At 35.5% G+C, this 23,379-nt stretch overlaps 1 protein-coding gene across 12 annotated transcripts; it reads right to left on the minus strand.

Annotated features, from left to right (window-relative positions):
• Positions 1-3,176: 3,176 nt before the first annotated feature.
• Positions 3,177-19,027, minus strand: exu (maternal protein exuperantia). 12 transcript variants are annotated; one of them, XM_073956996.1, is made up of 5 exons: positions 18,746-19,027; positions 14,308-14,595; positions 9,813-9,965; positions 8,765-9,722; positions 3,177-4,602 (listed from the first exon to the last, which is right to left on the minus strand). In XM_073956996.1, exons 2-5 carry the CDS (start codon positions 14,488-14,490, stop codon positions 4,262-4,264), a joined length of 1,635 nt encoding a protein of 544 aa, XP_073813097.1. In that variant the 5' UTR covers positions 14,491-14,595; positions 18,746-19,027; the 3' UTR covers positions 3,177-4,261. The 12 variants fall into 12 exon arrangements, with proteins under 12 accessions (XP_073813097.1, XP_073813107.1, XP_073813098.1 ...); XM_073957006.1 differs by having other exon boundaries at positions 18,549-18,966; XM_073956997.1 differs by lacking the exon at positions 18,746-19,027 and adding an exon at positions 18,098-18,466.
• Positions 19,028-23,379: the final 4,352 nt, after the last annotated feature.

The raw sequence follows: 23,379 nt of genomic DNA on the forward strand, positions 1-23,379 counted from the left end.
ATAAACCGATTTGGTCCAAGATATGGATCTCGTAATATTTTGTCCAAATTAAATTTAAGTCATATCGGTACCTCTGCCATAAAAGTTAAAAAATATTCACTAAACTGGTCGAAGGGACTAACCGATTCAGTCTAAAATCGAACCTAATATGGACTATCTCGGTCCACTCGCAAAATTACTTCCAAAAGTAGATCAAGTTCCAAGAGAATATGTTTAGACAACATCTTCAGGTCCCTCATAGAAGTCTAACATAATTGCAGTTTAAATACTGTTCGAGGATCCTTTGAAAATTTTGTAGTCTTGTTCACAGCGATATCCTATTTTTCGTGGCCAAGTAAATGCTTTCTGACAAAGCTCTAAATACTACGGTGACCAACTAAAATAACTTATGGACGCGATAAATATCGAGAGGAGTGTCTCTCAAAATAAGACCCATTTCAAAAATTAATTAGCTTATTACACTGTGCAGCAGCATTTTTGGTGGTGGAAAATTTCATTTGGAGATGAAAGCCCTTAATGAGTATACTAAGAACCGAAAAAGAAATTTTCGCTATAGGTAGTTTCTGACATATTGCGCGATGAAGTTTTTGATTTTTAACCTATAATACTTGGGAAAATAGCTCCATATCTTTGTTTGGCGTAACTTCGTTTTGAGGTGACATGTCTTCAGTCACATCGATTGGCGAATCTTTTTGTAGAACATTTCATTCTTCTAACTCAATGCCTTTAATGTCCTTTTCGTCCTTTATTTCTGAACCGTAGTGAAAGTACCACAAGATAAGATTTTTCAGCATCCAAATAGTCTACAAAAATGTTCCTCAGAATATTTTAGATGCGGTTTTCCTTGGTAACTAATCGATTTTGTCCCGTTTTCATTGCCATTTTTGGCATTTATTCGGACTTGGTTCAGAATTAAATTATGTTTTGTTTTTCTGTATATTCGTAATTGGTTATGTATAGATATGTAGACATAACAATTGGTTATTGCTTATGTTGACATCTGGGGTGCTTTTAAAATATTTACCACAAATATTATATTATCTTAATCGACATTCATCACCAAAAAAGAATTTTTCACCCCCAGCTTGTGCAACATTTTTAAGGTAATCTTGTGCAAATAATTCGAATTGAGGATTTTGTGAAAGTACAGACCCAAAATATAACAGCCCTAGTTGCGTTTTGTTGAGTCAGATCCAGCTTGGATTTTATGGCCTCATCTAAACATTGTTAAATATTGACTTTTTAAAGCAACTCGGGGCTATATCTCTGGAGAAATAATGAACTGGAAAAACTACATTTATTGCCTCAAATGTTATAATATATCTAAAAATTCCATAATTTGTATACATTTCGCACCATATCTCCAAATCTGTTAAATTTTTCTTAATGTGTTCATTTGGAAACATATCAACGACAACGACAGACGATATTCTTAAAAATTAAGCTAAGATCATCGAAATAATGAAAATCTTGCTATAACAACGACAACGGCAATTCTTTGTAGTTGTAAAATTCTGCGATAAACCATAACGTGGACCTGTATGATTAAAAACTGTACCAACGTGGCTCGATATTGCCTATTTTCAATTCTAAATATCCTACTCTGCAAATATTTAAAATTGTATCCTAAATATTATGTATTCATTCTATTCAATTTATATACCAATATTTTGTACCAATATTTCATATAAAATTCGAAAAATCTAAATTTTGTTGGCTCATTTTAAAGTGCATGTAGACTAGAATATGTGCCAAAATCTCCAGTCCATCGGACAAAAATTTACTGAGATATGAGCTTTCGAGCTTTTCTTCGAAGAGGCACTTTTGAAAGCGGTGCTCGAAAACAGATGCTCCGGTCTTTATATGTTTTTGTGGGACTATTATACACATAAAGCTGTTCAAAATGTTTAAACATTTATTTTTTTAATTCCGTTTCGATAATGGACAAGATTATTAAGTTCGTAATGATCCCACAAAAATATATGCTGATCGGTTTACTCTTTTTCAAACTACAGTGGGTACCGCAAACTGCTTTAGTAAAAACAGTGCTTTATACGTGAGTATTTGTCAGAAAGATTTTTCAAAAAAAAAAAAAAAATAAATAAATAAAAAAATTGAAGGTAACTCAAGGTTTAATAGATTTCTTATAAAAACTGCATGAAAATGGCTTTTCTGATTCTTATAAGTGGCCATAACCCATTAAAATAGCTTTACGTAACGCTACACAACATTTGAATTTTTTATGATTTTTGGTCAAGTTGGGCCCCCCCCGAAATGAAATCCTGCGTACGTCCCTGGTCTGTTCCTTTACTTTTCAAAGTGGTAAAACCGGCAAAATGAATAAAAGTTGTAAACTGCTCCCATATGAATTGTATGGTCTCAGAAGTAAAGGAACGCTTTTCGAGTACAAAGTGGTAAAACTTGAAGATTCTTAACGTAAATGAACAGAGCTATTGATATCTCTAAAAAACCCAACGAGTTACAGCTTATTTTCTAGGAGTTTTACCCCGTTTGCACTTAACCGGATTTAATAAACACACTGGATTTCAAATGTCAATTCCATAACGCAAACGTCAAATAAATCCTCAAAGAGGACTGACCCGGCAAAAAGCTCTAATGTTTTTTGCTTAAATCAACAAAATAGTTTTTTGTGTTTATTGAGCACTAAAACATTTAAAATCATGCCTAATCTTGCACAGAAATTTAGCGCAGTCTTTATTATCGGATTTAGAATTGTCAAACTAGGCAAGGGTGATAGTCATATAATTAGGTCTGTCCGATAACTTCGCAGGTAAAAAGTACTTGCAAGTTCTTGGAACTACTTCTCGTTTACTGAACAAGTTTGTTATCGAACAGCATTTTGTAAAAGTTTGTGCAGATTTGTACAAACTTTTGGATTATCGAACAGACCTATTGTCTATAATGTCGCTACCGAGTACGGTAAGCGGCTTATCACATATGGAAGGTCCCCTAATGGATACTAATATTCAGGGCAATCATTTGTGTATTGAAAATCTGTGTATTGAAAATATTCATTCCAAAACAAAAGCTCTCTATTTTAATTGTGTGAGTGAGCAAATTGACTCACACCGACAGCACGTGGGACCCCAATTGAGCACTGCTGTTTTAAATTGAAAAAAGGGCAATAGTTATCGAAAAACACATATTTGCAAAAGTTTTTGTTTATATATTTTTATTTGTATTATTTAAATATTCAATCAAAAAATAGTTTTAAAAGATTTCTTATTATTCTCAGTTAAAATAGAAATATGTTTGTAATATATGTATGCGTTTTTTTATGGGTGAAGTTTAAATTATAAATATGTTTTAAATGTATATAAATGTGTTGTACATAGTATCAAATATTGTTGTAGGAGGTTTTAAAAATACTATGCTAAAATGTTTGTGATCAGTCGTCTTAGGAGTAATACAAAATATCTAGATTTGTTGTTTTTAGATATAAAAAAGGAAAAAGTATTTTTGACAACAAGGCCTCAAAGAAATTCAAATGTTCTGCTCATAAAAACAAATCTAAATATTTTGTAGTTTTTCTCTTCCGATCTACATTTTAATCTATTTTAATTTTATTTTTAACCAAATTAAACATTTTATTTTTTTCCAATTGGATTTTTTTAATTCATTTTTTTGTGGTTTCATTTAAAATGTTTAATTTGTGTGTTTTATACTTCTAAGAAAAAGAAAGACAAAATTCAATTTAAAATTTAAAAGAATGACAAAAAATAATAAGAAAATCAAAGTAAATAAAGGCAAATTATTTCAAATTCCCTCAAGTTTTTCCTTTTTTAACAAGTTTCGGTAAATGAATGAAAATTAAATAATATAAACAATTTAAGGCACTTTAACGAAAAACGCTTTGTCGTTTCTTGTTTTTAAGCAGCATCATATAATGACAATGTTTGTTGTAGTTTTAATTTTGTTTAAGCAATTCACAATATTATAATAAAAACAAAAAAAAAAGTAAAAATTAACAATTAATAAAAAAATTATAATTTACTACAACTACAACAAAGTGTAGTTGAGAGTTTGTTAACAAATCTAATTTAAAAATAATGGATAATAATGTAGTTACATATTTGGGTTTACTCTGTTGTTAACAGTTGCAGCAACATTTGGGCATGGCATTTTTTAATTTGGAACAAAAAGTATTGGCTCGAGTTTTACTTCTTTTCGTGGCTGAATGGCTGGTTTTTTTGTTTATATTTTTTTGGCTTGATTTCAATTTTTTGTTGTTTTGATTTTATTAATTTGAAGCCGCTACAGCCACTGGAGCCGCAGTAGTTGCATTGTTAGTTGTTTGCTGTTGTTTTTGATTTCCATCGGCAGCAGCAGTGGGAGTATCATTGGCCACTGGAGTTTCTGTTTTTATTAACACATTATTGTTGTTATTTGTGCTATTGTTGTTGTTATTGTTCTTTTGTGAACGCTGATTGCGTTTGCCACGGTTTTTGGGTGATTTTGTTGTAGAATCTGGCAAATTTGCACCACTAGCTTGTTGTTTATCACCACCGGCACCTTGCTCAGCAGCAGGAGCACCACTGTTAGCAGGAGCCACTTTACCATCGTTTCTAACATTGTTGCGTACTGAAAAAAAGAGTTAAAACACGACATTAATTATTTAAATGATGATTTGAAACAAAAATCGTCCGAATTTGGTTTCGATTCTTCCTAGAGAAACTGGCCATATAGAAAAACAAACAACTTTCAAAATAGAATAAAATTGGGCTATAAAATACATAAAAAAAAATAATAATAAAGACATGTGACAATGTGGAAAAAATAAGATAGTTGATGATTTAGCAAGACCATCAAACCATCGCTCCTTCTCGATAAACGCAACGAATTCCACTGCGAGAAAACGGTAAGGATCTGGCATAACGAATCTTGATGCAAGGTATCGAGGTCAATCTGTCCCCTAATCTCAGGACACAAAACTGTGTTTCTGCTCTCATTTAGTAAGCGAGAGATCGGAATTGTTAAAGGGGTCATAACTGGCCAATGCGGAATAAGATCTATGACAAGGAACAACAATATTAAGTACTGAAGGCTCTGCGGGGGTGACGTAGGGGATGGAAGATACCAAGGAACGGTCCTAACCGGTTTTAACATGGCAAAGCCCAGGATTTATCGTGGTCTCTCTTTCATCTCAAGTGGACACTAATCTCCCCGTGGTGTTACCTGGGGAACTGCCTTTAACATCCGTTAAAGGTAGTGAGCTAACATGTGCCGCGCGTTGGGTTTGGGCGTCGGGTTAGTAACCCTGCCCTAGAAAAAACGAAAGAAAGGAAAAACAAACCCCTCTAAAGTTGACGAACCCCGCAAACGTTTTAAGGACCATGATCTGCGGATCTGCACCTGGAATGTTCGCACTCTTTATAGAGAAGGTGCAGTCTTCGCATTGGCAGACGTACTTGAAAAGTACAAGGCCGATATTACTGCCATACAGGAAATACGATGGATTGGGAAAGGCGACTCAATAACACCTAAAGGTGACGCACTGTATTATAGCTGCCATGACGTAAAGCATGAGTTTGGTTGCGGATTCGTAGTTAGTCGGAGACTAAAACATCTGGTATTCAGCTTCACCCCAGTGAATGAAAGACTTGCTGCAATTCGAATAAAAGCTAAATTCTTCAACATCAGCTTTATTTGCGCTAATGCTCCCACTGAAGAAAAGGACGAACAGACCAAAGATATATTTTAGGAGCGCTTAGAAGAAACATATGACCGTTGCCCTGCCCATGACATTAAAATCATTTCAGGCGATTTTAATGCCAAAATTGGAAAGGAGAATATCTTTGGCCCAACAGTCGGGAAATTCAGTCTACACAGTGAAACGTCTGACAATGGTATGAGGCTGATAGACTTCGCAGTGGCAAAAAACATGGTAGTTAGCAGTACCAGATTTAATCATCTCGATATTCATAAGGGCACCTGGCTGCCTCCAGATCAAAGAACAAGTAATCAAATTGATCATGTTGTGATAGATGGAAGACATTCATCCAGCGTGTTGGATGTACGATCGTTCCGAGGTGCAAACATTGATTCGGACCACTACATTGTTGCAGCAAAGGTACGTACCCGTCTAAACGTAGCAAATAAAGCACGAACAGGCACAACGCGGAAGTTGGACATCGATAGGCTGCAAACACAACAGATAGCCACAGCATATTCCACTCAACTAGCGCAATTGCTTAACGCGAACACTCCTTGTCCCGATAACATAACAACACAATAGCAAAATATTGCCCACTCCATGCAAACAGCCGCAAAATCCATACTTGGATTCCAGAGATCTCCACAAAGGAATTCATGGTATAACCAGGAGTGTCGTGCTGCTACCGAAGAAAAAAATGCGGCATATAGAGCTACTTTACAATCAGTAGCAACACGTAGCGCACGAGAGAGATATCGGGAGAAAAGGAGAGAAGAGAAACGTCTTTTCCGCAAGAAAAAGAGAGAAATGGAAAAGCGGGAGTGTGAAAAAATCGAGATGTACAGGAGCCAGAATGAAGTCCGAAAATTTTACCAAAGAGTGAAACATCAAACAGATGGCTTTGGTACAGGTACATCCTCGTGTAGAGACCAGCAAGGTAATCTGGTAACAGATACAGATAGCGTGCTCAGGATATGGAAGGAACATTTCTCCAATCTGATGGTATCCAATAGTAGCGAAGATGATGATACCACAGATCCAATCCCAGAAGTTGGTATAGAATGTATACCGCCGGCTGAATAATAATAAAGCAGCAGGAGCCGAAGGCTTACCAGCCGAGCTGTTTAAAACCGGAGGCGACGCGCTGATAAGGTGTATGCATCAGCTAGTTAGCAATATTTGGCAGGAAGAACGCGTACCCGACGATTGGAACCTGTGCATCCTATGTCCCGTCCACAAGAAAGGAGATAAGACTGTATGCTCCAACTATAGGGGCATAAGCCTATAGGCCTATTGCCTATAAGATAGTGTCAGGGATACTGTGCGAACGACTAAAGCCAGTGGTCAACGAAATAATTGGACCATACCAATGTGGCTTTAGACCTGGCAAGTCCACCATTGACCAGATATTTACCCTGCGGCGAATCCTAGAGAAGACCCAAGAGATGCAGATCGACACATCACCTTTTTGTCAACTATAAAGCAGCATTCGACAGTCCCCTCCGATCAAAGGTATTCCATGCAATGTCTGAATTTGGTATACCCGCAAAGCTCATCCGGCTTTGTAAGATGACTTTAACTGATACTAGGTTCTCAGTTAAAATTGGAAAGAACCTCTCAGAAGAATTTTGTACCAAAAGAGGTTTCAGACAAGGAGACAGCCTTTCGTTGGAAAAGGTAATACGACATGCAAATGTCAAAAGAAATGGCACAATTTACACCAATAGCCACATGTTACTTGCTTATGCTGATGACATAGACATCATGGGACGATCAGTAAAGGAAGTAACTGATACCTTTAGGAAGGTCGAAGCAGAATCTGCGAAAGTGGGTCTGGCGGTAAACGGCGAAAAGATCAAATTGATGGTGTCGACGCGCAAAGCGTCCATAGAGCTCGGACCAACTGTGGAAGTTGTTACGTACAATTTTGAGGTAGTTAAAGACTTCGTCTACCTCGGCACTGCCATAAACACAACAAACAACATCAGTTGTGAAATAAGAAGAAGAATTGTATTGGCCAACAGATGCTACTATGGTCTAAGTAAGCAGTTTAAAAACAAAGCCACATCTCGTCAAACAAAAATAACACTACACAAAACGCTGATACTACCCGTGCTAATGTATGGCTCCGAAGCATGGGTACTTGCGCAAGCAGATAAGGCAGTGCTTGGTGTGTTTGGAGAGGAAAATTCTTCGAAAGATCTACGGGCCGATTTGCGTTGACGGTGAATATCGACGTCGTATGAACCACGAGCTATATAAGCTATACAAAGACATGAATATAGTTAAACATATCGAGATGCAACGATTGCGTTGGCTAGGCCATATCATATGAATGAGCGATGATGAACCCGCTAAAAAGGCGTATGAATACATGCCACATGGCGGTGCACGCAGAATCGGCAGGCCAAAGCTTCGATGGAGCATACAAGTGGATGAAGAAATGAAAAGACGCGGCATTCCAAAAAGTCAAGCGAAAAACAGAGAGGAAAGGTGATCTTTTCTTAGTTCGGTCTATGGAACAAATGTTCTGTAATGGGCAAACTAAGTAAGTAAGGCTCTGCGGGGGCGAGGAAGAGACTGAAATGATCGACCACCTTCTTTGACTTTGTCCTAGGTTTAATGAAAAAGTCACATGCTGTGCCCATGAGATTGCATCTTTGGATTTCTCTTCCGTTGAACCAGTGGCCCTGTTAAAATACTGCAGGTGCATATGGGATGTCAGATCTTCTTGGTTTCAAGTAATTAATATTTTCTATAATTAATATTTTACTTTTCCATTGATACTGTCCTAAAATATAAAACAATACACATTTAAATTTTACAAATTATGACCGACAAAGGAATCTTATAAAATACATTTTTTTAATTACCCACAAAATATAATAAAAAGCTATTATTTTGTCAAAATTAAATCCAAACACCTTCTTCGAAGTTCTCTATAACGAACCTCTCTAAAATGAATAATTCGTTTTATAAAAAAGAAAACAAGAATAACAACAATAACAATTATAACAATTTTTCTCTACATTTCTTGTCCCCAGCAACTACATTATAGAGAAATTTGGCTGTATATAAACTTAAACTTACCACGTCTATTACGAGAACGATTGATTGGTTTAACAATCGGTTTAATAGTCGTCTTGGCTGGATCATAGTAACTATCAAATAAATCAGCCAATTCTGTTTTATCCTCTTCTTTCAGCTCTTCTATGGCTTGCAAAACTTCAACAAGGCCATCACGTTTCTTTTCGGTCCAAATGGCGTTGAGAGTTTGCAAATCATAACCGTGTTCAGCCAAAATAATACGGAATTTAACAGCACGCACACGATTGTAAAGTATCGACTTGAAGTAATTCAAAAATACTGGACGGAATGAATTTTGACGTTCCAGATTTTCATTCTGGGTTTGTAATTCATCCAAATCACATTGAATAGTTTGGGCATAAGGATTTATGGCCGTTAATAATTTATCGAGAGCATTTTGTGAATCGAGATCTTCCTTGGAGTCTTGATTACATAAATGCAAAGCAACTTCATAGGCTAATTTAGCACGTACACTGGCACTTCCATCAAATAATTCACGTTCATTGTTGTTATTTTGACTAGACTTGTTGTTAGTCTTTTGTTGATGTTGTTGTTGCTGCTGTGACTGTTCTTGCGGTTGATCTTTAGTTGTGGTAGTTGCAGCAGCCGCAGCACCTTCAGTGGTAGATGAGGCTACATTATTATTATTGAGTTCAACATTATTGTTGACAGCATTTGATTTCAAAAACTTCGACAGTTTTCGTAGTGTATAATGTTGTAAGGACTCATTGGCATTGGCCTTGGCCAAATTGAGACCATTTGCGAATGACTTAACAGTAAGTAAAAACCTGTCCAGCAGGTTATATTTTTTAAGTGCTTCCAAAATCATATATGGAATGAATTTACGCTCTTCATGATACAATAGAATAACGCCTTGCGAAGTGGCATCTTTAGCTTTCAAAGCTTCGAGCCAAGCGAGGAAATCTTTAAGAGCAGCGATTTCTGATTTAGATTTAATAATCTGGAAGAGGAAAATTAAGACTTTTATTGTAAAGCAAAAAAAAAAAAGAAAAGAAAAGAAAAAACTTCAACGAAAGACAATCGATGTTACCTTGTAAGTTTGCATTGATTTGAGCATGCGATAGAAACCAATGGAAATTACACGAACTTGATGACGTTGACGAGCAGCTGGATTTAAATTCATATATGGCATAATATACTGTTCAAAATGATCCTTGGGAGTATAGGCAGCCAGCTGAACAATCTGTCAAAAAAGAAAAATAGGGAATTGTGTTAATTTTGAATCTTAATTTAAACTTACGGCCAAGAAAATTAAATCAAAAAAACTCTGTTGGATTACAAAAATTCAATTACGGATATTCCCCAGCGCGTTTCGGGGTACATTGTATGGGTACCAGGACATTTAGGGTCCCAAATCCCTGTAACGCGGTAACTAACTTTTTGGCAAATATTGCTATATAATCAGCAACGGTGGACGATGCTAAGTGCCTACATGAGACGCGTATAGAGTTAAAAACATGAGCAAAAAAAAAATTACAACATATCGGACGGACCTCGATTATCCGTGATGGTCGGGACCGTAACCATTACGGATAATCGATTTTCCTAGATAATGGAGTCAATGTTTTTATGCAGTTTTCGAAAATATTTTTGGGGAAAATGGCATAGCATAGGAAAGGAAAGAAATGAAATAAAATTAAGGGCCTGTTTATGTATGTCGATATGAAAATGAATGCGTAAGAAAAACTACCAAATTTTGTGTGTTTTTCGAATTTGTTTTTTGTTTTGAAGCAAAAGCAAAGGAAATAATATTTCCAAAACTAAAGTTTGGGTGTGTTTCATGCGCACACATTTTCGTTTCGAAATACATAAATAGAGGGTTAGAATTCAAGAATTTACATCTGCAAGAAAATATGTCGAGAAAATAAAGCAATTTATTACCCCTACTATTACTTACATAAGTACATACTATATAAAAATTTTCTTTTGGTACCAATTGTCTCATATTATGCATTTCGTCCTTTTAGTTACTCCATTTTTGTATTTTTTTATTTTGTTTGCATAAATAATTAATTGGAAGGTAGGTTTTTACTCCCGGATAAAGGAGTTTATAACGGATAATAGAGGTATTGGAAGGAAGACCACTTCTTTTCTATCCCGGATAATCGAGGTTCGGCTGTATTAGAAGTCTGACAGTCATTCTTAGAGAATCAACAGAAAAAACGAATGAACGGCAAGCGGAGAAGACAACAGAACATTGGAACTCTTTCCCTGACATTGTCCAGCTTTTTCGAACATAATAACCCAGCTCCTGGGAATAGCACAATTCGGTAACTAAATCAAATCAGGACAAAAGAGTTTAAAAGCAAACTGGATTTTGCCTAGGGCACAGATTGCCGGTAAATTACTAAAAAAGCTATTTAGATCTAACCTCATCCAAAAAAATACAGACTAGGGTCCGCACCAGGGGTATTCTGGCTTAAGTATGTGGCGATTTTCCGGGGCCTTTGTTCTCAACCAAACCTAATTTAATAATAACAAGTAAAAAAGTATACCCTCAGCCTGTGCAAATTTAATCATTTTTTCACAAAAAGCTTATGTATTTAGGGGGTTTCAAAATTTTGGTCGTATGAACCGATAAAAATGTTGATGAGGATTAAAGTTAAAAAATTTTGCGGAAAAGGTAAAGGAATGGACCGACATAGACCATGGGGGTTCCATAGGGGGTTTTTACATACTTCGGGCTGTTTTCTCAAGAAGTATGGACTTGCCCCTGAAACAACTTTTACCATCGTAATTGAAGCAGCGAATGTAAGTTGCTTCAACAAAAATCAAAGTTATTCAATAGCAGGTCTTAAAGTGAACTTATCCAAAATTTTGTGTGGGAGGTACGGGATGGAGTGGACAAATATAGTCCATATTCGAACCTGATCTATATCTGGTAGATATTATGAGAATGTGTAAAGTATGGACCAAATCGGTCATTCCCATCAAGAGTTATTGTGCGCACAATTTTTCCGAATATTTTGAACTTTTGTGGGGTAGGTACCTGAAGGAGCGGACCTATATGGCTTATCTACGAACTTAAAGTAAGTTTGGAAACAATATTACGAAGGCCAAATTTTGGCCGGAATCGGCATTTCCGTTCGAGAATTATCTTGCGCTTCCACCCATAAACATGGTGTCATAGGGTTTGTTTTTCAACTTTCAGGCTATTTTTTCAGGAAGTATGGACTTGCCCCTGAGGAAACTTGTACCTTCGTATAGGGGACAGCGAATACAACTTGCGTAAACAAAAATCAAAGCGATTCGAGAGCAGGTCCTAAACTGAACTTTTCCGAAATTTTGTGTGGGAGGTACCCGAAGGAGTGGACCGATTGAGTCCATATTGGAACCTCATCTAAGTTTGGTAGAAATAACACGATGTGCAAAGTATGGACCAAATCGGTTATTCCCTACAAGAGTTATCGTGCGCACAAGTTTTGCGACAATTTTTGAACATTTGTGGGGAGGTACCTGAAGGAGTGGACCTATATGGATGGCCCATCTTCGAATTTAAATCGAATCTGGACAAAATATTTCGATTTGAACTGAATCGATTGATCCGTTCGAGAGTTATCGTGCGCACCAGCCTGCCAGACAGACAGACGGACGGACATTGCTAGATCTACTCAAAATTGTCTGAAAAGGATATCGTACAAACATACTTGGGGTCTAAAACCATTATTTGGCACTATGCGCCCACGACTTGGCGTAAAAGCAATAAATAATAATAATAATAAAACCATTATTTCGATGAGGCACATTTTGGGTCGTACCAAAGTGTAAATACCCTCTTTTTACCTAAAGGCTGAGGGTATAATTAAACAAGTATCGATCGGCTTTGTGGGCAAAGATATAATACGGGTTTGTTCTGAGACACACTTCATACTTGAAAAATAAGCGTAAAGGGGGTGAACAAAATGCTTGAGACGTGAAGTGTGTGACAGAACATACCCGATAACCTTAGCCTGTGTATCAGTTAATGTGATTAAGAGTCCATCTATAGACGTTTTGCTAATAAATTTGATTTGGATTAAATCAACATCAACACTTTTATCTTTTTCGGATGAGGTTCTTAGAGGAATGGTCCGATGGTGGAAAGTGAAACTAATTTTATGCCCCGTTGCTTTCGTTGGTCACCTTAGGATTCTGGAATATTATGCCAGGATTTATGCCCCTAATATAACTACCTTCGATGAAAAATTTAAAAACAGATTTTTATAGAGCTTCGGGCCATTATGAAAAATAAGGACTTGGTCGCGAAAAAAATGCATCGTCGGCGAGTATAACCTGCTACAAAAAATTCAAGACGATCCGAGACAAATCTTTAAAGTGAACTTTTTTCAAAAAAAAAAATTATACTTTTATGTGGGAGGTACCCAAAGGAGTCTCGTCCAAACATACTTGGATTTAAAACAGCCAAGATCACCCATATACGTTAACGTGACTACAACAACTTCATTCTCATCTGCCATGGTTTAGCAAAGGAATGACTTTCTCAGAAAGACTAATAAATAAAGTCTTTTGAGCACCACCGTTCTAAAACCATTAAGCTGAAAACACATGCAACGGTTGAGTAAAGTTTTGTGTTGGGCGTTGAAAAAAAAAATAAAACAACAACAGGGCGACGCCGACACCAAAGTCCAGCTTTGATATGTTTGCCGGCATATATTTCAAATGAATTTGAATTTTTCGGCATCATGCCAAACAGTGAAAAACGGCCAAAACGACACAAAACTTTACCCAAACGTTGGTTGTGTTTAGCTTTATTCCAAATGGGCATATACTTTTGATCGTATGAAAGTGTATGTATACTCCTTAGTTTAAATTCTGAGGATATAATGAGGGTTTAAGCACAATGGTGGATTTGGGAACATGCATGTACCGTAGAATCACAAAAATCCGTAACCCTTCGAACTGGAAACCGGTATTATTATTTCCTCGAATTGTTCCACGGTGTTATCGGGGATGATTTTTTATAATTATTTAATAAGACTGAAACCAACAAAATACTTAAAGTCTGAAGCACAGCACATAAAAACGGGCAATTTTCTATTAATTATACCAGAGAATTATATCTAAAAATTGAGGTAAAAAGTTTGGTTTGACAAAAACATTGGACGTTTTTAGTGACGTAAGTAGTACCTATTTCTGAGATGGACTTGCATCGGTGATGTGCAATAGAAAATGCAAATACTTGGACAATTTTTCGTTAAGAAGATTGCTATTCTTTTGTCATTTTACAACTTCAAATTGTAAATATTGAAAACGATGTTACTGTTTATCATTATTCCAACTCTACGAGTCCTTTCCGGTATAATAAACACAAAAATATAGAAACAGATTACCCTATAAAATAATAATTACAATATACAATAAAAACAAATGCAGGGAAACGTGACTTTTTTACCGAGAAACAAATTTAAAAATACACAATCAGAGAGCAACAGAGCAGTGCCTAGCATTAATGATCACTGGACATATACACACACAAAAACAGGTGATTGTTATCATTCTATAGAACACGGGAGCTAAACACTTACCTCGTCAATTAATCTGCGTCCGGTAGTGTCAATATCAATGCCAACCAAAGTATATTTGCCCTTTGGTAGGGGTGTTGTGACATGGTTTGTTGGGGCAACAACTGCCGCAGCAGCATCACCATTCTGTTGAGGTGTTGTTGTTGCCGCTGCATTTGATGTTGGCGTTGTAGATGAAGCGACCATTTTGTTAATTCTTTTGTTGAAACAAAATTAATTCCTCTTTTTTAAATGCAATTTACAATTTTGACACTCAACGGCAATATGTTTCTTTTTATGTTAATTTATTCACTGAAAATAAAAAGAAAAAATTATTAAAATTTGTCGTCATAAGTATTACTACATAATGCAATGCCTATGAACTGAGTTTGAGGAGTAATAAAAGCTATGACGACAACCGCCAGCAAGCAATATATAACTGAACGATACAATAGCAATGCCCAACCAATTTTGTTGTTTATTTTTATTTTTTACAAATACTTTGTTGTAGCAGTTCTATAATAAAATTTCACTCTTATCGTTTAGATGACTGGGAAGTTATTTACGTTTCAAATACTTTATGGTTTTTACAGTTTGTGCTTATTCATAATTTTTTTGTTTTCAAGCGGTTTAGCGGAGAGTTGGTTGTTTGGTTAGTGCGAAAAGGCTGTTTTGCTTTGTAAGGCAAAATGAAGAATGTTTATACAAAAGCAAGGGAGAACCTTATTTAAGTAATTTGATCGCTAATGCAAACAGAAAAATTGAAACCGTCAATTCAAAAATAATCTGATAAAAATTCACATAGAAAAGGGGGAAGCCCACACTTTTGTTAATCGAGAATTGAGGCAAAAAGAGAAATTTTGAACAAATTTGAAGGAATGCCAGATCGATTTTTGAATTTTTTCTACAGCATTTGGAAATAACATTTAGACAAAGGAATATCAAAAATGTTTTAATTTTTCAACCAACGATGGACGATGTCGACATGATACCCTACATCACACGAATATCTTGATTGGTTTAAAAAATGCGGAAATCCCACACTTAGTTAAGCCCTTCTTTCGTGACTAGGGAAACTGCACTTCCGATCTTAAGGTAGCTAGCTAGCTTCCTTTAACAAACCCTCTCTGAAGTTTTTGGCCTAACATGTATAGCACATGTATTGGCATTTCCTTGCTTTACCCACCCTTTGAAAGCTAAGTGGTAGAGTAAAAAAATCCCAATTTTGTATGGTTACCGTCATGTCCATAGAAGATTGTGTCTACTGAGCCATGCAAGACTTTCCATTAGGTTGTGTATTCTAAGCCAGGAACCCTTTCTAAATTATGTAATTCTTCTTCTTAGCTTTCAAAGAGTGGATCTACATGTTTCTTGTGTCCATCGGAAATATTTTTATTATTTGAATGCGCCGTGCAATATTTGTGGAAACCAAATATGCATCAGGATTGTGCCCAGAGTTTGGCTTGGCGAATTTACCTAAAAGGAAAAAGCTATATTAGCTTACAAAAAGTTGAATACATTCAAAAAAAAAAAGAGGAAAAAATTTCAATAATCTGTTTATGGCCTTCAAACAGACAACAATGGAGAAGAAATGGTGGGAATATTATTTCAGTGCCCAGAAAGAGTATATGGTAGTAAAACAACCAACACAATATGGGTACCATTGTACAGCTATTGGAAATCAGCGTAAATTTTTAGGCGTTCGTAGGGCATATACATTGACCCAATTTTTCCGCTGACACAGCTAACCAAGAATAAAAAAGAATATGAACAACTCTTGGATCTAATTTTGGGTAGCATAGACTTGACCACGAAAAAATTATATCTTTGTAATCAGATCACCTTCAACGCAAATTTCAAAAGAATCATCCAACTGCCCCCTTAAACAGAAGTTAAGCAAAGTTTTGAACCTTTGTGAAGGAAGTACGCAATGGTGTTGTCCCATACAGACCGACCGCCTTGGAACTTAATGTACGTTTCAGAGAAATGTTACGATGTGCAAGGGATGGAACAACGCCAATTTGCAATATGAATTTGCCTACAAAACACTTTTATGTCGTTGTAAACAGGACCACAAGGAATATTTTCGGTAGAAAATTGCAAAACGATCCTGGAACAGCCCTTAAATTTTACTTAAGTGAAAATTTGGAACGTTTGTGAGGAACTTGAACTTGTTGTACGTTTGGCAGACATTTTACGATGTGCTCATAAGTCATTTTAGTTGGTGACTGCAGGGTTCTTTAGAGCTTTTTGGCCATTATCTCAAGAAGTTTAAACATTTGTAGGAGAGATACCGGAAGAAGTGGACCGATATGACCCATTTTCGAACTTGATATCTAAATTTGGACTAAATATGGCATAAATTGCTGGCGGAAAAATCTGAAATGTTTACCACAGGTAGACCTTTACGTCCTGATTACAAAAAATATAAAGTTTGTTGGGGGAAGTCCACACTTCCCGAGATATCGGCTTCTTAAGTTCCGAAAAATCTCTTGTTAATGTAAGAAAAAAATTTAAATTAAAAAAAATGTTGTTTTCATGCCCTAAATTGGCTACTGTCCATAGGAAAAAAGTCTTAAATTCCCGGCCGAAGGCCGGCTAATTAGAAAAAACTTACAATTAAAAAAAAAAGAAATCAGATTTTTACCGTCAGCTGGTAGAGTATTCAATTTATTCCCTAAATATTACGAGGACGACCAGTAGTGCGATTCTCTAACTCATTTTTTGAGTTACCGACAAAAATCGGTGACATTAAAACGCAAAATTCCGAATGAAATGTTCAAATAAGAGTTGACAGCTCTCGCTATCGGTAGAACTTTGTGACTACTTTCTATTGGTCGTTAACTTACCGAAAAACATCCGTTATTAGCGAAATTATAAGCATTTTAATTTTACCGATTTTTGTCGGTAACTCCAAAAATGTGTTAGAGAATCGCACTACAGATCGGTTGATTCGTTCGAGAGCTGCCCTGTGCATGAGCCAACCAGACAGAGGGAGAGAGCTAAAGAGTCTCCAAAGTTTCTGAAACGGATTTCTTCCAAACTAAAACCATAATTTTCATGAGGCTAATTTTCTTTAACCTAAAGACAAAAAATTATGGGGAAAATTACATACTTTTTCTCAGTAGAAGACGTTGTATTGTGTGTATTGTACATTTTGTACAATAATTATCCGTAACGAATAACTAAAAAATAAATATATGAGTTTGAACTCAAAATATTCTCTATTTAACGAATTTTCTCCATAACGTATTAAGTAACTTTTCGTATCAGCTGCTCGTTATAGAGAAGTTCGACTGTATTTCATTGAAATGGCCGACATCACATATACACTCCATGATAAGTATGATAAGTTAAAAATTATGGCGAATTTAACACTTCTAAGGGATAATTTCTGTTTCACTCAATGAATGAAGGTGCCATCACCATCTTATTATTTATTACCCTGATTTGTTCTGAATAAAAACCAAACTTACCAAATTATTTATATTTTTAATATATAAACGTTGGTTGTTATTTTGTTAACAATTATCGAATGTGAATACAAATGTTCACTTAATTTTAACGAATATTTTTATATTTTCTTTGAAAAAGATCCTATTTTGAACCAGCAAAAAGGTCTTATGCAATACTTGTCTGTTTTACAAATAGATTAACTTAAATGAAGCTAGACTTCTTCATCTCTATTTCAGAAAGTGATTTTGAAAAAATAAGAATAACGGATAACTTCCAAATGGCCAACAAAAAACAATTAGAAGAAAAGGGATATCGAGTATATAAAATGCAAGTAATAATTATACGTATGCTATCTCACCAAAGCTTGAAAAATTGTATTAGAGAGAAATCTTTCCAAATGCTCTTCTTGAGTAAAAAGTTATGATCTTGGAAATACCGATAGTTAGTTGCAAAAATTGAGTGAGTTTTTAATCAACAAATTCTTCCAATTGGTTTCTTGATTGTCACAATTTCCCCTCCTTACTATGAATTGATTTTGTTGAGTCAACCAATTTTAGATTTGATTTTATCTGGTAGCTGGACACAAAGGAACGCGAAACAACAAACAAACGCGAATTATTTCAGTTAAAATTTATCTAATCATGGAGACGCTTTCAATTTCTATTTCAAAATGTTCTTTATTTTCAATGGAAAGAAAAAATAGACAATCCTTTGCAAAGCCAACTATGGTTTTATTCAAACAGTTACACATCAAGAGCAGTGTTTTTATGCAAAGTGAATTTGTTTTGTAAACACACCTACCAACTTACATAGTGACCAAATTATTTTCACGCGTATCACTTAATTTTGTGGAATAAATTCTTGCCACAATAATGCAAAGCTAAGCATATTTTATTTTTAATTTGTTTGTTGGCTGGTTGTTCTTCCTTACGCAGCTATTTTGATCGTTTACGTATCGTCGGTAGGTTGATGTGGGTGAGGGTAAGGTAATATTTGCACTACTTACAGGAAAAATGTGGTTTTTTATTGTTTGCCGCAAAGCAACAGGTGTTTGTCACTGCTCTTACTATTTTGTACAAATTGTGATTTTGTTCTTTGTTTTACTGTTCTTTTTATATTTTCCACTACAAAGTTTCTTCTTTTAATTCTTTTAATTAATTGCAATATTTTAACCGAAAAAAAAATCCCGTTGAAATTTGTTCTAGAAATAAACAACACGATTGCAGCAACACTTATTCCAAAAAAACCTATTGACTCTGTAGTCTGATAAGAGTTTTGAAGAAGCAGTGTTGTATTTGCAACCGTTTGACAGATTGTATCTGCCATGATCAGAGATGGCAACAATATAGCTTTGTTCCTTTACTTTTTTAATAGTAAAAGTAGCAGAAGAGAAAACTGTCAAAATTGCTCTCACACAAAAAGTTTTGCACAAAAGTAAAGGAACGGAAAAATTGTAGATCTTGCAACAATTTGGAGAAAACAAACATGGCTGTTTAAAAAAATAACAACAACAAAATTAATTCCACTGCTGCCTTGCCTGATTGCCTTGCTTTCCTGCTTGATTTCTGACATAATAAAAATAAAAGAATAAGTCCCAATTTACGTTGGGCGAGTTTACTTGCGGCAATTGTCATTTAGTAGGAGAGAGAGGTGAGGCATATGGTAACCCTTTGCCTCTCAGCACCCTCTCTCACCTACAAACTGACAATTGCCGCAAGTAAACTCGCCTAATGCGGGGCATACACTATACTGCCAAACTGCACTGCCAAATGAACCCTTGTGTACGTGTATGATTGAATAGTGTGTGGCATTCCTTCAATCCATATTCCAAAAATGATGAATTTTCCTCCAAAACTCGATTTTGGGTTGAAGTTTTCCAATTTTTTTAATTTCCTCACAAATAATATTTGTTGTTTTCAAAAATTATTTGTTGGTTACTTGAAAAATAAACAAAATTCATCGGATTGAAAGGGGTTCATTTACAAAATCAAAACTATTTTGATTTCAATCCTGCCAAAACTACTCCCAAATACATTGACAAAAACTTCAAAATTTACTAATACTATTACAAATGCTGTCCTGCATGCCCATAGTGTATGCCCGGCATAATGTAAATTGGGACTAATGAAGGCCGAGCAAATTTCGAACTGGGTTGCCATTTTCTTTTTTATTCTTTTATCAGAAGCATGGTACAATAATACAGGTAGCATTATCATGCCAGCTGATGGTAACATAATGTGTCAATTGCATTGAATTGATGTCAAATTTTGACATCTTATGTTGCCAACAATTGCCGATGCGGCTACCTGTGTATTTGTACCATGATCAGAAGCAAGCAAGGTATGCAGGCAAGGCAGCTTAAGTCCATATTTATATTAGGCAATTTTCCTTGCGGCAATTGTCAGTTTGATGGAGAGAAAGGTGAGGCATATGGTAGCCCTTTGCCTCTTAACACCCTCTCTCACTGTCAAACTGACAATTGCGGCCAGGAAAATTGCCTAATGTAAATATGGACATATTTTTGAGGAAAAAATATATCATTCAGAAAAAAACTATTTCCCGTAAAGACTTCTTCATATCAATGATATGTAACCTCTTCCATGTCCGAACAACGTCCGCACTCTATAACACCGCTTAGGGGTAGTTTACACTATATGTAAATGTCATATGACATGCAATTTTCCATCGTTATATATACGCTAATATGTGCAATATTGGAGATTTTCCTTACGCCCTTTACTCTGTGCGTCCACACCAGCACAAATGTAAAAACCAACGTCTCCACATTGCCTCCGTGGGTAGATATGGAATATTTTTATTTCGTGTCATATGACATTTACATACAGTGTAAACTACCCCTTACTAGGCGTTTACACACAGACAGTATTGGCAAGACAATAGCAAAGTTACAAACCATTTTCACCAATACATTCACACTTTTCTCTATACATACTTAAAAATTTGTAAATGTATTTGTGAAAAAGGTTTGTATTTTTGCTATTGTCTTGCCAATACTGGCATTTGTAAACGCAGGGTTATAGAGGCGGTACAACATTTGTTAATATAGCTTTGTTCCAGAACTAAAAAGTTTTTTTTTCAATTTTTACCACTTTTACACATTTTACTCGACAAAACGTTCCCGTAAACAAAAAAGTTGTAAAATGTTCACTTCTCTTTAAACAAAAATGGCGCTGAATGACACTCTCTTTAAAAACTTTTTACTCGAAGAATTTGAGCGTGTAAAAAATGGTAAAGTGGTTGCCGGCGTCTGATTGGCTTATACGCTGACTTTGACATTTGTTCCATTTTTTCCAGTTGACGTTTGGTTTTGTAAATGGCCCGATTATTGTTATCGATGTAATAGCTATATTACACCATAAGCTATTTCAAATGTACGTTGTCACTTTCGGTATTCTTATATACAGACCAGCTGATGTCATACGTGTGAAAAATCATATGGTGAAAAAAAGCCATAACACCTTATTCCGCCATGGTGTTAAGGCCAGAACATAATCAATCGTCGCTTGCTTTGCTTGCTCCCCCAAATGCATGGTACAATTACTTAGGTAGAAACATTGGCGAATTGCTACAACAAAGCAACTTTTTTTGTAATGTAAACTGTCAAAATTTTCGCCATTTGGTTTCTTGTTCTCTTTTTATCGCTTGTGTTTGTACAGTGAAGTGAACACATGCTATCTCTTACTAACCGAATCATATGGTTTTTTGTTTTGATTTTTCATAGCGAATTCCTAGTTTTTTGACGTTTTAGATTCGATCAGCTGGGCTGAGGCATCTACCTAAGTAATTGTACCATGCCCAAATGTCAAATTATAAAGAAATGCCAGAGCCTCTTTGCAAATCCGCCTGCGTTCTCCCTTAGGAGGCTGTGGTATTCCTTTATAATTTAACGTTTGGGCTAAGCAAGCGACGATTGATTCTGCTCTGGCCTTTACATCGATAACAATAATCGGGCCATTTACTACACGAAACGTCAAAATAAAGCATTACTGTGAATTGCTTGTTTACGTTTTGTATGTAATTTTATTCACAATAGTGCATTTTGACAACTAATGTGATAATCAGCTGTTTTTTCCGTTGTACCTGTATTATTCTGCCATGGTATGCAATATTAGGTCTGTACGATAACCCAAAAGTTTGTGCAAATTTGCACAAACTTTTACAAAATGCTGTTCGATAACAAGCTTGCAAAGTAAACGAGAGAGAATTTGGAGACAATTGTGAGAGAATATTGGAGAGGTTGGGAGACTTTTGTTTACAAGTTTTTGCAAGGAAAATTTTTCTTGTAAGAATTTGCAAGCTTGATCAGCTGATTTAAATTCGAATGTTTTGTGCCGGACTTCTTGGCAAAAACATAAACAAACGTTTGTTTATTAAAACAAAAAAGAAATAAAGAAGGGGAAAAAATAATAAATTATGGAAAACGATAACGTAAGTAAAATAACTTATTTTATAGTTTGTGGTGACTATTTTTTTATTTTAAAGATATTAAATCCCAGCAAAACGCGGTGCATCCATGGAGTAGGAGATACACATTATGTATGCCAAACATTGCACTGCGTTCCATTTTCCTCTTATTGCTCATATTTTTCTAATATTAAATGGAAAATAAAAAAATTGGTAAACACCTTCAATCTTTTCCGCCAACTTCTTCTTCTTGTTTATCAAATCAGCTGACTTCTTACAAGTATTTGCAAATTGCTGTTCGATAACAATCAGCAAATTTTTTGCTTCGAGAGAGTAAAATTGGTGGAGAGAGGTTACTGAGAACTTGCTGAGTACTTGCAAGTACTTTTCACTTGCTAAGTTATCGTACACACCTATTCTTTGATGCATTGAAATTTCTGTATGGTTCACACCATGTGTACAAAAATCAGATTTGTAAAAAGTGACAGTTGGTATTCACAAATATGTAAAAAACATACTGTGTAGAAACCCCATGTCCCGGTCCACACTAGAGAGATTTCAATGAAATAATTACATGAAATTATGTGTTCTTAGATCGAGTTCCATACTAAAGCAATTTTATGAAATTATTGTAGTGGGAAACTCGATCTAAGAACTCCTAATTTCATGAAATTATTTCATTGAAATCGCTTTAGTGTGGTCCGGGACCATAAGAACACATAATTTCATGATTTTGTTTTCAATGGAATCACTTTGGTGTGGAGCGGGACCAACAGGTTGTACTGTTTATTTGTGTTTTTGGGTCATTAACTACAAACGCGAAAAATGAGTGGAGGACCCAAATTTTCTTTGTGGAGTCAACTTTTGTATATGCTCAAAAGTATTTTCTGCATCATGTCCCGGTCCACACTAGAGTAATTTCATGAAAGAAATTTCATTGAGATATGCGTTCCAAAGTTCCGGTCAACACTTATGGCCTGTTTCAGTAAGACGATTCATTTGTTCGTTCGTTCGAACTACTATCAAATTTCAGTTTTTTGATAATTATTTGATTAATATTTGCTTTAAATCAAACAAACATTAGGTCTGTACGATAACTCAAAAGTTTGTGCAAATTTGTACAAACTTTTACAAAATGCTGTTCGATAACAAACTTGTTCAGAAAAATAGAAATGAGGAGCCCTTGCAAGTAGTTGCAAGAACTTGCAAATACTT

This window comes from Musca autumnalis, unplaced genomic scaffold (genome assembly GCF_047663935.1).
Source record: "Musca autumnalis isolate F117 unplaced genomic scaffold, ASM4766393v1 scaffold_5, whole genome shotgun sequence".
NCBI classification, from domain to species: domain Eukaryota; kingdom Metazoa; phylum Arthropoda; class Insecta; order Diptera; family Muscidae; genus Musca; species Musca autumnalis.

Coding starts and splice junctions, on each gene's coding strand:
- exu (XM_073956996.1), bottom strand. CDS start 14,490: ATGGTCGCTTCATCTACAACGCCAACATCAAATGCAGCGGCAACAACA. Junction 9,966..14,307: donor GACGCAGATTAATTGACGAG/GTAAGTGTTTAG, acceptor CTTTTTTGACAG/ATTGTTCAGCTGGCTGCCTA. Junction 4,603..8,764: donor TCGTTCTCGTAATAGACGTG/GTAAGTTTAAGT, acceptor TCTTTTTTTCAG/TACGCAACAATGTTAGAAAC.